At 41.1% G+C, this 12,715-nt stretch overlaps 1 protein-coding gene across 6 annotated transcripts; it reads right to left on the bottom strand.

Moving 5' to 3' along the window:
- Positions 1–333: 333 nt before the first annotated feature.
- srsf11 (serine and arginine rich splicing factor 11) lies at positions 334–10,342 on the bottom strand. 6 transcript variants are annotated; one of them, XM_048976008.1, is made up of 12 exons: positions 10,016–10,342; positions 8,141–8,274; positions 5,772–5,881; positions 5,510–5,602; positions 5,373–5,422; positions 4,709–4,842; positions 4,534–4,615; positions 4,289–4,408; positions 3,632–3,721; positions 3,437–3,526; positions 3,084–3,267; positions 334–1,283 (listed from the first exon to the last, which is right to left on the bottom strand). In XM_048976008.1, the coding sequence occupies exons 1-12, from the start codon at positions 10,135–10,137 to the stop codon at positions 1,095–1,097; spliced, it is 1,398 nt and encodes a 465-aa protein (XP_048831965.1). In that variant the 5' UTR covers positions 10,138–10,342; the 3' UTR covers positions 334–1,094. The 6 variants fall into 6 exon arrangements, with proteins under 6 accessions (XP_048831965.1, XP_048831966.1, XP_048831967.1 ...); XM_048976009.1 differs by lacking the exon at positions 10,016–10,342 and adding an exon at positions 5,998–7,683 and having other exon boundaries at positions 8,141–8,276; XM_048976010.1 differs by lacking the exon at positions 10,016–10,342 and adding an exon at positions 5,998–6,257 and having other exon boundaries at positions 8,141–8,276.
- Positions 10,343–12,715: the final 2,373 nt, after the last annotated feature.

Here is a 12,715-nt window from a genome sequence, read left to right as displayed (position 1 = left end):
ATACTACTCAAAGCCACAAAAAATAGTGGACTTACAGCATTAGATGCTGAATTTCACATAACATTCAAATTCGAAATACACTTGTTACAATGCATGATTACATCATCAGAGCAGATAACTGCAGCTGTTACATGCATCATTGGTTACAGATAAAGTAATATTTCTCAGTGAACTATTGCACAATTAGGATGGCATGTGGATTTTGAGCGCAGAAGCCTTGATACAGGTATTGTCCCTATCAAATGGCAAATGATACAGATAAGATTTGTATTGGGTAATACTGGCTTTTCTTGGATCCTGGAACACTAATATTACTCTTAAAGACCAAAAAGGTAAATTTCCCATCAACTTTTATTATCAAAGATCTTCACTGATGTAACGTTACAAATTATATACTGACAGTGTGGTCTAATTCACACACAGGTTTCAACCGAGTTTACATAGAGTATTTCAGTGGGAACTGGTATAACTATTAAATCACAAGACTGGATACAGAACAGGTCTGGATTGAGGGTATATTTCCACAGTCAAACTGCTTTAAACAGCTGTAGAAAGAATGGTTTCCAAACAGAAATCAAGTTCAATCTAATCTACTTCAACAACCAAAATCCTCATTATGAAATATTTTAATATACACAAGTCATTGGGAGGACAGTATTTCATGTTGGTATAGTGCAGGAATAAATGAAGCCCCCCCCTGCCCCCCATAAAAAAAACTGTGCATGGAGACCAAGGCTTATTTTAATAAACAGGCTTTCGATTTACCAAAATCAACCCTGTTAATAATGCCATTTTATTGTATATCGTTTACAAATATGGATTAGAACCAAAAAGAAAATTTAACATGCACAAGAAATTCCACCTTCTGAGAAATAAACCCACTAATCCTACACTGTCTTACAGAAAGGATGGAAATTGTATTAAAATATTAAAAAACTATACATCTAAATTTAAGACTGCTATTCAATTCACCTGACAGCTTTTGGGTTGTTAAGCATATCAGTTGTTGCTTTTAAAAAGAACAGAAAACTCAAATGATAGGAATACATGAATAATGATGGGGTGGCCCTAAAGCTGAACCATGGGGTACGCCTTCATTCACTCATGTCCATGTCCTCCTCGTGGTGATCATCACCATTGACTTTAGGCTCCTTCACCGCCTCCCCTGCAGTCTCCACTGACTCTTTGAGGTGCGGAGATGAGGCCAGGTCAGAATCTCGCTTTTCCTCCCTCTCCTTTTCACTGTCATACCCTTGTTCTTCTTCATCATAATCCCTGGTTACCTGGAGAAATTAAACATTAAGCAGCATTGCTGTTGAAGTCTGATTCATTTAACACTCTGGGGTCTAGGGGTAGGGAACACACTTTCACTGACGAGGGCATGGTCACAAATTTCATTCAATATCATAAACTTAATTTATGGCAAATTATGCCATATATTTGTTTCGGCATTAAACTCATCTTAATCTTAGTGCACTTTGTAAATATGTCAGATTTATGTGAAGTTTGTAATTTGACATCAAAGTATAGACATTGCAAAATGCAGTTTGGAAGACTTGCAGAAACATTATAAAAGTACATAGTAAGCAATGGTGGCAGTTTGTTTTGATCCCAGATACCTGATCACCAAAGTCTTGGCTACATGAAGATGACTAAATGGTGTAGTTGCAACATTCAGTTGGATAAATAAGAAAAACCTAACTCATGTTACTATTTCTGGCCTCCTTTCATTGAATATGTAGCAACTTTCATGTGTATGCATGAGCCATTCGCACCTGGCCACACCCTCCCCCCTGCGTTTCACCGTCGCGTTGTTCATCAAATTACCATACAAATGCAATTTGAATATGTGAAAATGCTGCTATTGATAATGCGAATAGCGATCTTCAGGTGAGGGCGGAACTACACACACCTGATACAGGTAAAACAAAGAAAGGTGACATGGTTTAATTTTTGCCAATTTAATCTAGTTTTAAAAACTAATACTTCCAACAACTGACGTTTTGAAAAGAAGAGGTTACAGATTTAGTCAGCATTTTTTCCCCGTTTCTACAATAAGATTTCAGCGAGTTATGAACAAATACACGAGATAGATACACGGCATAGCCGACTTCAGAGCGTTAAACAGATTGTGAGTGTGTTTACAGAACACCAAATATCAAAATTCCAAAACAACTTGGATAATTTCGGTATGTTCTGTTGGCAGCATTGCTAAATATACGTGATGCTTCAGAAACTGGGCTGGAGAAAGCGTTATGCCTAGTGAGAAGAAAACTTGGCTTAAGTAAATAACATGGAAATTAACCAATAGAGCCTGATAATGGGAGGGGGAGGGTGGGAGTGGAACAAATTCAGTTGAACTTAATGGCGCATTTCTACTGCCTTACAGGAACAGAGCCCTATCCAAGCAGTACTGCGAAGAGACTAGTTACAGCACAGTCCCACTTAGCTTCGTTTTCCACAACAGAAGGGTTGCGACAGTGACAAAACCGAAGAGAGACGCTTATTTACCATTGTTCACATAGGGTACATCAAGATTTACTATGTGCTAATTTCCACTAGCACATCTGGGAGAATGTCTGTGTCATGTTAGCATGAAATGCTAGCGGAATTAGCATTAACTTGCATAAATTTGCTTTACGAATCCATTCCGTTCAGCCGTTCCAAGCATTTCGACTAACCAGCTAGCAAGCAGAGTACGGATCACGTCATTTACAACGGAAAACCATCAGTTTGTGGTACTACTCGGCTCTTGGAGGCAGTGGAAACGTGCCATAAATCTATGTGCAAAATGAGATCAATCAAATGTGGACAAATAGTTATTCTGACAAATTCACTAGTTTTGCCAGCCATATAATTGTGTAAATGATATTATTTGTATAGGAAAGGTAAATGCAGTATGTTGCGCATCTTAAAAATTACATGCTACTTATACCATATTTTGCCTCAAATACATATTTATGCAAAAATGGTTTGGGGGTAAATGTCACCTCCTCATTTAACAGTCAAAGTAGCTGGTCCAAAGGTCACTCCAGAACTTGTATGCAAAAACCAAAGTAAACGTTTCACAGCACTAGACATACCTTGACGTCTCCTTTCTCACCGTCAGACTTCTTTTCCCGTTCTTTCTCCTTATCTTTGTTTTTCTTCTTTTTGCTGGTAGACCGCTCTCTTTCCCCACGGCTCCGGTCTTTTTCCTCCTTTCTCTCACGATCCCTGTCTCTCTCCTTTTCCCTGTCCTTGTCCTTCTTCTTTTCCTTCTTGTGTCTGCAGATCACAAAGCAGACAAGGTGAGGAATGTGTCCTTTGATTGTTACAGCCACATTAAAACAGGTGCTTCACGTACATTAACTTGACTTCCGTTTTGTAAGTCACTGTCATGATGCCTTCTACCTCCACATGCAATCCAATACTCAGATTCATAAGCAGGGACTACCTTCTTGGAGAGGGGGACCTGGAGAGCTTCCTCTTTGGAGATCTTGACTTCTTTGGCGACCGGCTGGTGGTGCGGCTTCGCCTACGCCTACTGCATGTAGAGAGATGGCTGCTTAGTGGCTGTGCCCAGGAAATATCAGCTGGAGCCTCAGTCAGCCCCACACCTGCAGAGGGGGGCACTCATGCCAACACTCACCGGCTGATGCTCCTGGATCGCCGAGTGGTGCTATAGCTCTTCGGGGGAGTTTTTGACCGCTTCTTAATCTTCTCTTCCTTTTTCCGATCCCTACGATTCAATAGACAACCCACAAAAGCTCACCAATCCCTGCAGAAAATCAACCACCATGTTAAAGCATCTAAATAAATCACGAGAAAACCCAAAAGCATCCCTGGCCCCTGCACTCATGTAGGAATTAAGTAAATGCCGTCCGTGTGCTTAAAAAAACAATTAGTGACTAAGAACTAACTAGTGAAAACATACACGAGCAAACTGCTTCAGTTACACATGTATAACAAAAAAAATAAAAAATAAAAATAATAAATCACCCTTCAAAAACAGCAAGTTTAACTGCTTCAAATCAATGCAAGGATAAAAGGTCTTTACATCGATTCCCGAAAAGATGTCAATTCCATTTTCTCGTGTTAAATTCCTCATTTGCACTTCAGCACCTCTAGGAACTTTTTAACCATTTAAGAATCTTAATTGCCAATTTAACATTACTTTAGTAGAGTTGTTTCTTAAAAACAGTAGAATGAAGACAAAACATATATAAATGTGTGTTTATTTCTGGCCCACGTTCATCAAGACAAAACCAGAGAGGTCCAGGCAAGGTAGCAGGAGAGGGGCTCATACCTGGACTTGCTACGAGAACGCCTGCCTCTCTCCTTTGAGTGAGATTTTCTCCTCCGGGGACTCTTAGAACGCCTTCTACTCCTTGAGTGTGACCTCCTCCTTGATCTGCTCTTTGATCTCCTGCACACAGATATTAAATATTATAACCGTTCATCTATTACAAGGCCTGACAAGCTGAAAGAATTTTCATTTCAAAGTTTACTTAAATTTCTAGCCCTTCACAATTTTAATAAGTCCATCTTCACCTGTGCCGTGACCGAGAACGAGACCTCCTCCGCCGTGATCTTGACCTGGAGCGCGAGTGCTTCCGCTTATCATCTTTCTTGTCTGAAAAGAGCGGCTGTTAGGCTCACAAACAATGGCACAAAAGAGTCATGGGGTTGCAAGACTGTAACCATGGTCTAACAGAATGGCACTCACTTCCAGGTTCAATCGCAGCAGAGATCAAAGACTGTGCTTCTCTGACCCGTTTCATCGCCTCTTCGATCTCTTTGCTGGAGGAGTCCGCCTTCAGACCTTGGTTCAGATTCATTCCTGAGGCCATATGATTCAACCTGTAATGGGGGAAAAAATTAAGTACAATGTGAGGTTTGATGGCGGATAACATCCTGAAGGAGGTTATGTGTAGAAAAACAGAGCCTGTAAAATAACACAGACTTTGACCCATTCAGGTGTAAAAGAACAACAAACACACACACACACACACACCTTCTATTGATGCCCAGTATTTCATGGACTTGCCTTAAGTATAGAAAACACCATTCAAGCAATCTAGCCTGGCCTTCAGCATGCAAAGAACAGTGCAGCAAGGGTTATTATACACCTTCCCATCAGCACTCTATGCGTTCCACGTCTAAGGTCCAATACGTAGAACGAAAAAGCAAGAAACAAATTTGCAAAAAAACATCCTATGTAGAGGCTAGAGCTACAAAGCATGCATATAAGAGTAGTCCAATTACCACAATAATCTAGCAATTAAAACACGTTTTTACTCTTAGCAGCTATAAAGCCACGAGACCTACTTAGAGGGTTCAAACTACAACACAATTCTGTGTTGAAAGCCGCCAGCAAATTATATACTTACTTGGGATCCACAGAAGTCATAAGCTTCAGAAGCTGATCAGTAGTCATAGACTGTGGAAAGAATAAGGTTATTAGACAAAGCTACAAATGTCAAGAGCAAATAATTCAGTAAATCGGTAGATCGACTGTCCGGCGTACCTGGGAATTCATGTTAGACCCTGGCAAGCCCAGAGCAGCAAGAGCAGGATCAAGGGCAGGACCTCCTAGGGCAGCCAATGGAACCCCTCCAATCTGCAAAAGTAAGGACTCTCATGTCTAGATATTAATGGATTAAGAATAAGTCCTCCTGCTGAGGACTGCAAGAATGACTCAAAGATATTGGCAGTGAATGCATCTGATGGCCTACGTCTGTTTTATAGAATGAATATACGTGATGCAAAGACAGTTGCACTTGACTAACCGATGCAAGTGGATTTGGAGTTGGGAGAAGACCACCACCTGGCAGGAGGCCTGCGACAGCATTTGCTGGAGCCAACAGCGACAAAGCTTTGGCCTCATCGGGAATGACCCCTGCAGACAAACAAACAGGAATTAATGGGGGCAATCAAACATCCACGACACAACCAGACACCAAAAAAAGTCAGCACCTTAGACATCTACTCAATCATCCAAAAATACATACGTACGCATATCAAAATTTCCTCCTTTCACATCTGCAAATCTGAAAGTGTTCCCTCATTCTACGCATTATTGCAGAAACACTAAGAGAAAAATAAAATGTCACAATACACACTACTGTGGTTAACACTGCCAAGATTGTATCACCTTGTACTTGTTTTTTAAGTCATGAACCAAACGTAAGCAAGCACAGCCGGATCTCCAGTGGGGTGTGCTCTCAAGTTTCATAAGACGTTTTATGAACAAGCGACTCGCGCCGGCTGCTTCGCTATAAAGCACACAAAAAAACCAAGATACACAAAACAAAAGTTTATGATTTTGGAGTCAACAGCATGGTACAGTTTACTATCAATGGCTCAACTTACCATAAAACAAAAAATTAACATTTAACAAAATCCTTTTTAATGGGCTTTTGCTGGTTACTGTGCTGCTCCAGACAGTCAACAGATTTGTTGACAAACATCCTTGTTCCTTACCTGGTACTGAGAAAACTAAGCCACTTCTATTTACCTTTACCCTTTAGTTTAAGTAATGTAGTGTAGAGAAGACCAGGCATTTGTTTTACATGCCAGATATAAAAGCCAAGAACACTAGCCCTCGAGAATTAGGGGTAAGAGCCAGCAAAAGCCATGGTTATAGCAGCACATGTTCCCAATGCTGAAGACAAAAAACAAAACAAAAGAAAAATGAACGCAATCTTATGAGATGATCCATGGGTGTGCATAAATCTGAAATCAATTTCACTTCAAACACTGTCATCTTTACAGACACACAACACAGAAAGGCCACTTGAGAAACAGGATTAGCTGCTGAAGACAAAACTGTTGGGTGGTATTTTCAGCAGGGCCTGGTATATGACTGGCTGAACCAGGAAAAAGAACTGTAAAACACAACAACAAAAAAGAAAAACCACCGTTAAAAATGGTATCAGACCCTTTGTTCGCGTCATGTGGGGTGGACTAATAAGGACTTTACACCACAATACTGCAATGCGTCAGTGCAAATACCACTTGGATATGCGTCCCAGAGTTTGGGGGAGAGTTTGTATAAATAACAGATTCTGCCACATGCAGCAACTTAGTTTTCACAAAGCACAAATTTAAACGAGCAGTAAATTCCAACAAAAATACCAGCAAATGCAAATCAGCACCCCTGTTCGCGTTGGCGATGTTTACTCAGGGCAAATGAAGGCGGAATAAAATAGGCAAATTGTTCCCCCATACGAACCAGAAGTACTAAAACAAGCAAAACTTCAGTGCACAATTTCAGTATCATACTCTGCGTGTCCCAAACTAACTCCAGATTAAATTTAATTGAGGGTTTAAAAATATTAACCCATGAATTAATTTCAAACCAAACTGCAAGAGTTCATATTTATATTCCTGAAAACCATGTGATTCAAATATGCATAAAATATCCCATGTGTTTCCAAAAACAAGTGATTCTATATGGCATACAAAAGTATTGCCATGCTTTCATTATACCAAACTGACTTCTGAAATTTGCTTTATCCCCTTTGGATGAAAACGGGCTAAAACACAAAAAACAAGAGAAGAGAGTTAAGTGTTTACACCAGGAAAACAGTGGGGGGGCTTGAATGCTTGCTGGCGTTTTGTAATTGTCTACAATCCCCTGTTGGCTGCAGAGGAGCAGTTTCAGTCATCAAGGAGGGGGCTCTGCAATTGCCTTCTCCACTACAAAAATCACACACACAAATAACAGAGAAAAGTTTAATAGTGAATAATCTAAATTGGAAGAGCATGGTTACACATGAAAGTTAGATTCACCCCCTATGAGAGTCCATGGCCACAGTCTCACTATGATTTTCCAAGCAAACCCAGTTCCAGACCTTGGTATACAGCATGGACTTACATGCAGCCTAGACGGCAATTCACAAGTCATACCAGATATATATGATCCTAAATCTGGCAAAAGCACATGCAGTATTACGGTTCTGGAAATCTTTACTGAAACATTATACAATCTACTGCCCCAAATAACTGCAGCTCCATGAAGGAACCCAACCTGTTGAATGATCCATCCATTCTGCTGTATACCAAGGGTCCATTAGGAGCACTACGTTTCACCCTACAGTTGTGCAATTTTTTTTAAACAAAGATGAACAGGGAAGAGCAAACATAAAGCACCAACCTTCAGCATAAGGGACGACAATCAAGGCTCTGTCCACGAAGACTGTGTTTGTCAAATGCTGAGACACTCCCACCGATTCAGATTCAAGGAACTTTACAAAACAGACACGTGAAGTCACTGGCAAGGGAGAGTCACTGGAAGAAAATACAAACTGGTTGTGCAAGAAATACAAACAGATGGGTTTTGCAGCATGTTTTACAATCATGAAACATTTTTAAAAAATCACTATGGCTTTGCATCTTCGTTTAAAAAAAAAAAAAAACCTGACTTAATTCTATTGTGCTGAACGACTTCCAGATCCAGACACAGAAAGCAACCAACTCTCAGATCATGCTGGGTTGGTTTTTTTTCAATTAACTCCATCACTACTGATTCAGTAGCATTAAATGATCAACGTCACAAACGCTGTGTTGTCTGTCTCTCGTCTTTGCCCTGAGAGCAACAAGATGTCTCAAGCTTCCTACCTTTAACAGCAGTTGCTATGTGGTGCAGCCAGATGTTATTCGACAGGTGAAAAAACAGCAAAAGCACAGAACACAGAAGTTAACAACCTTTTGCCTTCCTAGCTCTACAAAATGTATGAATATCCCTTTGATTCGGTAGATATTCGCGCTTGTGGACCACTCCTTGCATTTTTTTCTAATCCTAAGACAGCACAGCCAGTACAACTATGAAAAAATCTGACATTTTTAAATGTTCAGAACAAGATTTTTAATTCTAAACGGATCGAATATTGTGTTTACACAATTAATTCTGAGACGTTCTGCCCGAATTCACAATATATGAGATTTTCCTGGGGGGAATGACTCCCTTCTCCAATGCCGGTTCCTTTACTACTTCGATCATTACAGAGTTGATTAATGAGCTGTATTTATATTAATCACTAGTGAACTGGCTTATTTGAAATAATACTTTTAGGGTTAAAGCACCCGCCATGTACTTGTTTCACACACAAGAGCATCGCTGACCAGCAGTAAAGGACCGAACCGCTGGACACTGACCTCCAGCTTCAGGTGAACCAAAAAGTTACAGCGATATGTATCGCTGATCGACTGTTGGGGCTACCTCCGAACGGCTTCTCAATTAATCGATTCAGGATTCCCTATGGCTGAACTTCAAGGTACTTCATAGTTATAGTAAGACGGCCTCTTCCGTGTCCATATTCACATCATCCCTGAAAACGTGCATCCGAGGCCACCCTTTAATTAAATCTTCAAACTAAATAAAAAAAACTCCCTACTAAAGGCATCTGAAAGTCTGTAAAATTTTACAGTGGGACCTGAACTGGAGGAAGATAAATTTGGCTAATTTAGTAAGCCGGTTATGTAACGACATTATAGAGAATTCAAACATGGCGGGTCACCATGCAGCGCCGCGGGAGGGGCACAAACACTCAGCACCCGCGACTTAACCCACGAATAAAGAGCTGCTTCGCCTGCTTGTGGGGATCGGCTAGTTTTAAAGAAACCCCCGGTAAACATATTTCCCTTCCCACATTGGGCTGATACATATATAATAACTGCCATAAACTATGAAGCCCCGGGAGCGCCGCGTCGGTTTTGGCGCAGTCCGTCCGCGGCGTTATCGAACCCGGTCTGAACCAGTCAGTCCGGGCAAACGAGGGCAGCTCCAGCCAGATAACTAATCAGTTACCCCCTTACGGAAAAGGGAAAAGTCGGACCGTGCCGTTTAGGAGATACGCCCAGAGCCGAAATGCAGATGCCGAAGCGGAAGAGGCTTCACAGGGGCGAGCAGGCCGAGTAGGCCCCAACGGAGATCCCACTCCCCGTCCCCATCCTCCGAGACCCGGCCGGTAAACGCGCAAAACTGACGGCCGCGCAGCACTGTGGACGCCGGCTGAGCTCGGCTACTTACTCCGGGGGGAACAGTTTGAGCTCCTCGATCTTGCCCAGGAAGCTGAAGAGCGTCCTCATCTGCTCCGAGGTGGTGCTGGGCGACACGTTCGTCACCTGAATCACATTTGTATTCGTGTTCATCTCGGCGCCCTTTTCTGACGTCCGTTCCAAACAAGCAAGTGTATATATGTATATATATGGCCAAATAAACCGTTCACAATGCAGGAATTGCGTTCAATAAGACCACCGCATGTGGAGGGGCCAGAACTGGTATAACCCGGTTCACTGCGAGCTCATGCTAGCCCCGCCGCCATTAAGCCACTGCGCTCGTCTCCGTCACCATCCGGGTGCGCGGAAAAACGGAGCGAAAGCGCATGCGCGCTGCAGGCGGACAGCGGGCTGCAACATCCGTATAATATAATATAGTACAATATAATATAGGAAACGTAACGCTTGTAGTTATAAAATACTTACACGTGATAGTAAGCCAATATCTTATTTAATCTTCTGTATAAATATGGGATTAAAAACGTGTACTTAATTCATTAAAAAAGTGTACTTAATTGTGTATAATTCTATTCTATTGTTAGTCGAGATGTAAATTTAAGGGCTGATTGAAGAATGTAGGGATCTGATGGTTTCCGCCATTCATGATTTTCAGAACAATACAGCTCTCCCTTGAATAAGGGTTGATGTACTGTATGTGCCCTTACGAGTGTGAATAGAAATGTTTCCCAAGCCAGTCCTTGGTGACGGTCCGCTTTTTTGTTCGCTCCCAGCTCCCTTCCAGACCCACCACGTTTTTTGGACTGTCTGCGGGTCTGGATGGCAAACATTTCATTAGAGTATCTTATCCCTGACGGAAACCAAAGTCAACACCATGGCAAAATCTGACAGAGATGGTGAAGTGTGTGTGTAGGTATATATATATTACATATTACATTGTATAGGCATATGTGTGAGTATGTGTGTCTGTGTGTGGGGGGGGGGGGCTGTGTATTTATTACATTGTGCAGACACAATTTTATAAAAACCTGTCACTGCAATCCAAAAACTAAAAATGCTAAAATTCCTGTATTCTTTTTTTCTTTTTGTTCTTTATGGTTAAGGTTAGCACTGGGTTAAGGTTAGGGTTAGGGTTACTCTCAGGGCCATAGCCAGCTACAAGGTCACCGAGGCCTGAACCTTGGTCATTTTTTAAGGGCTAAAAAAAATACCAAGCTAAATATTCACCTGATAAAAAAAAAAACAGCAGTTGAAAATGTCTCCGGGCCAAATGCATTCTTAATAAAGTTCAAATGCGTTATTAATAATATGCGGAGAGCAGGAAAAAGCCCTGTCTGCTGCCTCAGAGCTGTCTGAAATGGATTTACCGTGGTTGGTGTGTCAATTGCGCTACCAACCCCCAAATATCTCCCTGCAGGTTGGAGGGCTTCTTGCAGGTATGGACACAGCTTAATGTCATTTACAGGAAAACGTGTTGTCCCAGTGCATGCTGCCTGACCCAACGTGATAGTTAGAGAATGCTCTCCCAGCTGTTTTAATCGTGACAAATAAATCACCTCAGACTTACCTCAAACAAATGAAATTTCCATCCATCCGTCCATCCATTTTCAAAACCGCTTATCCTACTGGGTCGCGGGGCAAATGAAATTTAATTAGTTTAATTAATGGCATAGTTTTATTCTGATGGGGGAAAAAATATGGAATCACTTTTCTTGTTGAGCTGTAGTGCCTTTTCTACACTGCATGCAGCCAAAAAGTATTAATCCAGAATGTTTTCTAATGATCTGTAACTTTTTAATTATTATTACAGTACAACTATACTGTATGACTATAGCTGTAACTCATTGGAATGCTCAGAGAGTATTTTTTGTTTCGCATTAATTTAATCTCAGAAAGATTATATTGTCATCTATAAATCATGCATAAATCTAAGTGCATTTTTTACTACGTTTGGTTATGAAAATTAAAACAATAAAGGGCTTGGAGTAACTGGTCAATGCATTTCAATCAAGTGAAATACACATGTGTGTCTAGTACTCACAATATTCAAAAGGTTGACCTGTTACTTGGTCCCCTTCATGAGATACACACCCTAAAATTGTACAAAAATCCTATTGTTGAGACTCAACAAAGGCATGTGGGGGAAGGACACAGTTTTCACTTAATTTGAAAGAAAGTACTTTCTACTTGCTTTCAAATGAAAAAAAATGTGTTGCTATACAAAGGGTTATGAGGCTCTGAACTTAATATGCTGTACTTTTATACTATTTTAATTCCACAAAGGTACGGCACCTTCAGTGAGTCTCCTGACCTTGGCCCTGAACAGGAACCTTTCAGAACATTTTACCATGACAAGTAATTCACAGGTATGGAGTGGAATTTGTGCCACAAATGCAAAGACGACTTTGGCATATGCAGAAAAATTCTGCTCCCTACACAGGTACTGGTATTTAAACAGGAAAAGCAAAGGCAAAAATCTACAGTCTTTGCACAGTGAGAGCAAGCAGACTGACGGGGTGTAAGAAACTGAAGATGCAGAAGAGCTGCTCGGTGACAATACTGTTCCATTTCTCTGGGGTTTGCCAGAGAAGAATGAGATCATCAATGACCAGCATCTGCTTTGAAGTACAATAAGGACATAGGATCATAGAACATATGGTCAATTTCACTCACTGTTTGGTTGCCAGATGTCCTACAAAAGTCAAGTGGTTCC

This window comes from Brienomyrus brachyistius, chromosome 15 (assembly GCF_023856365.1).
Source record: "Brienomyrus brachyistius isolate T26 chromosome 15, BBRACH_0.4, whole genome shotgun sequence".
NCBI classification, from domain to species: domain Eukaryota; kingdom Metazoa; phylum Chordata; class Actinopteri; order Osteoglossiformes; family Mormyridae; genus Brienomyrus; species Brienomyrus brachyistius.
This window is presented reverse-complemented; position numbering and strand designations above follow the sequence as displayed.

Coding starts and splice junctions, on each gene's coding strand:
- srsf11 (XM_048976008.1), bottom strand. CDS start 10,137: ATGAACACGAATACAAATGTGATTCAGGTGACGAACGTGTCGCCCAGC. Junction 3,527..3,631: donor CGATCCAGGAGCATCAGCCG/GTGAGTGTTGGC, acceptor CTCTACATGCAG/TAGGCGTAGGCGAAGCCGCA. Junction 1,284..3,083: donor GTGAGAAAGGAGACGTCAAG/GTATGTCTAGTG, acceptor TAATTTCTCCAG/GTAACCAGGGATTATGATGA.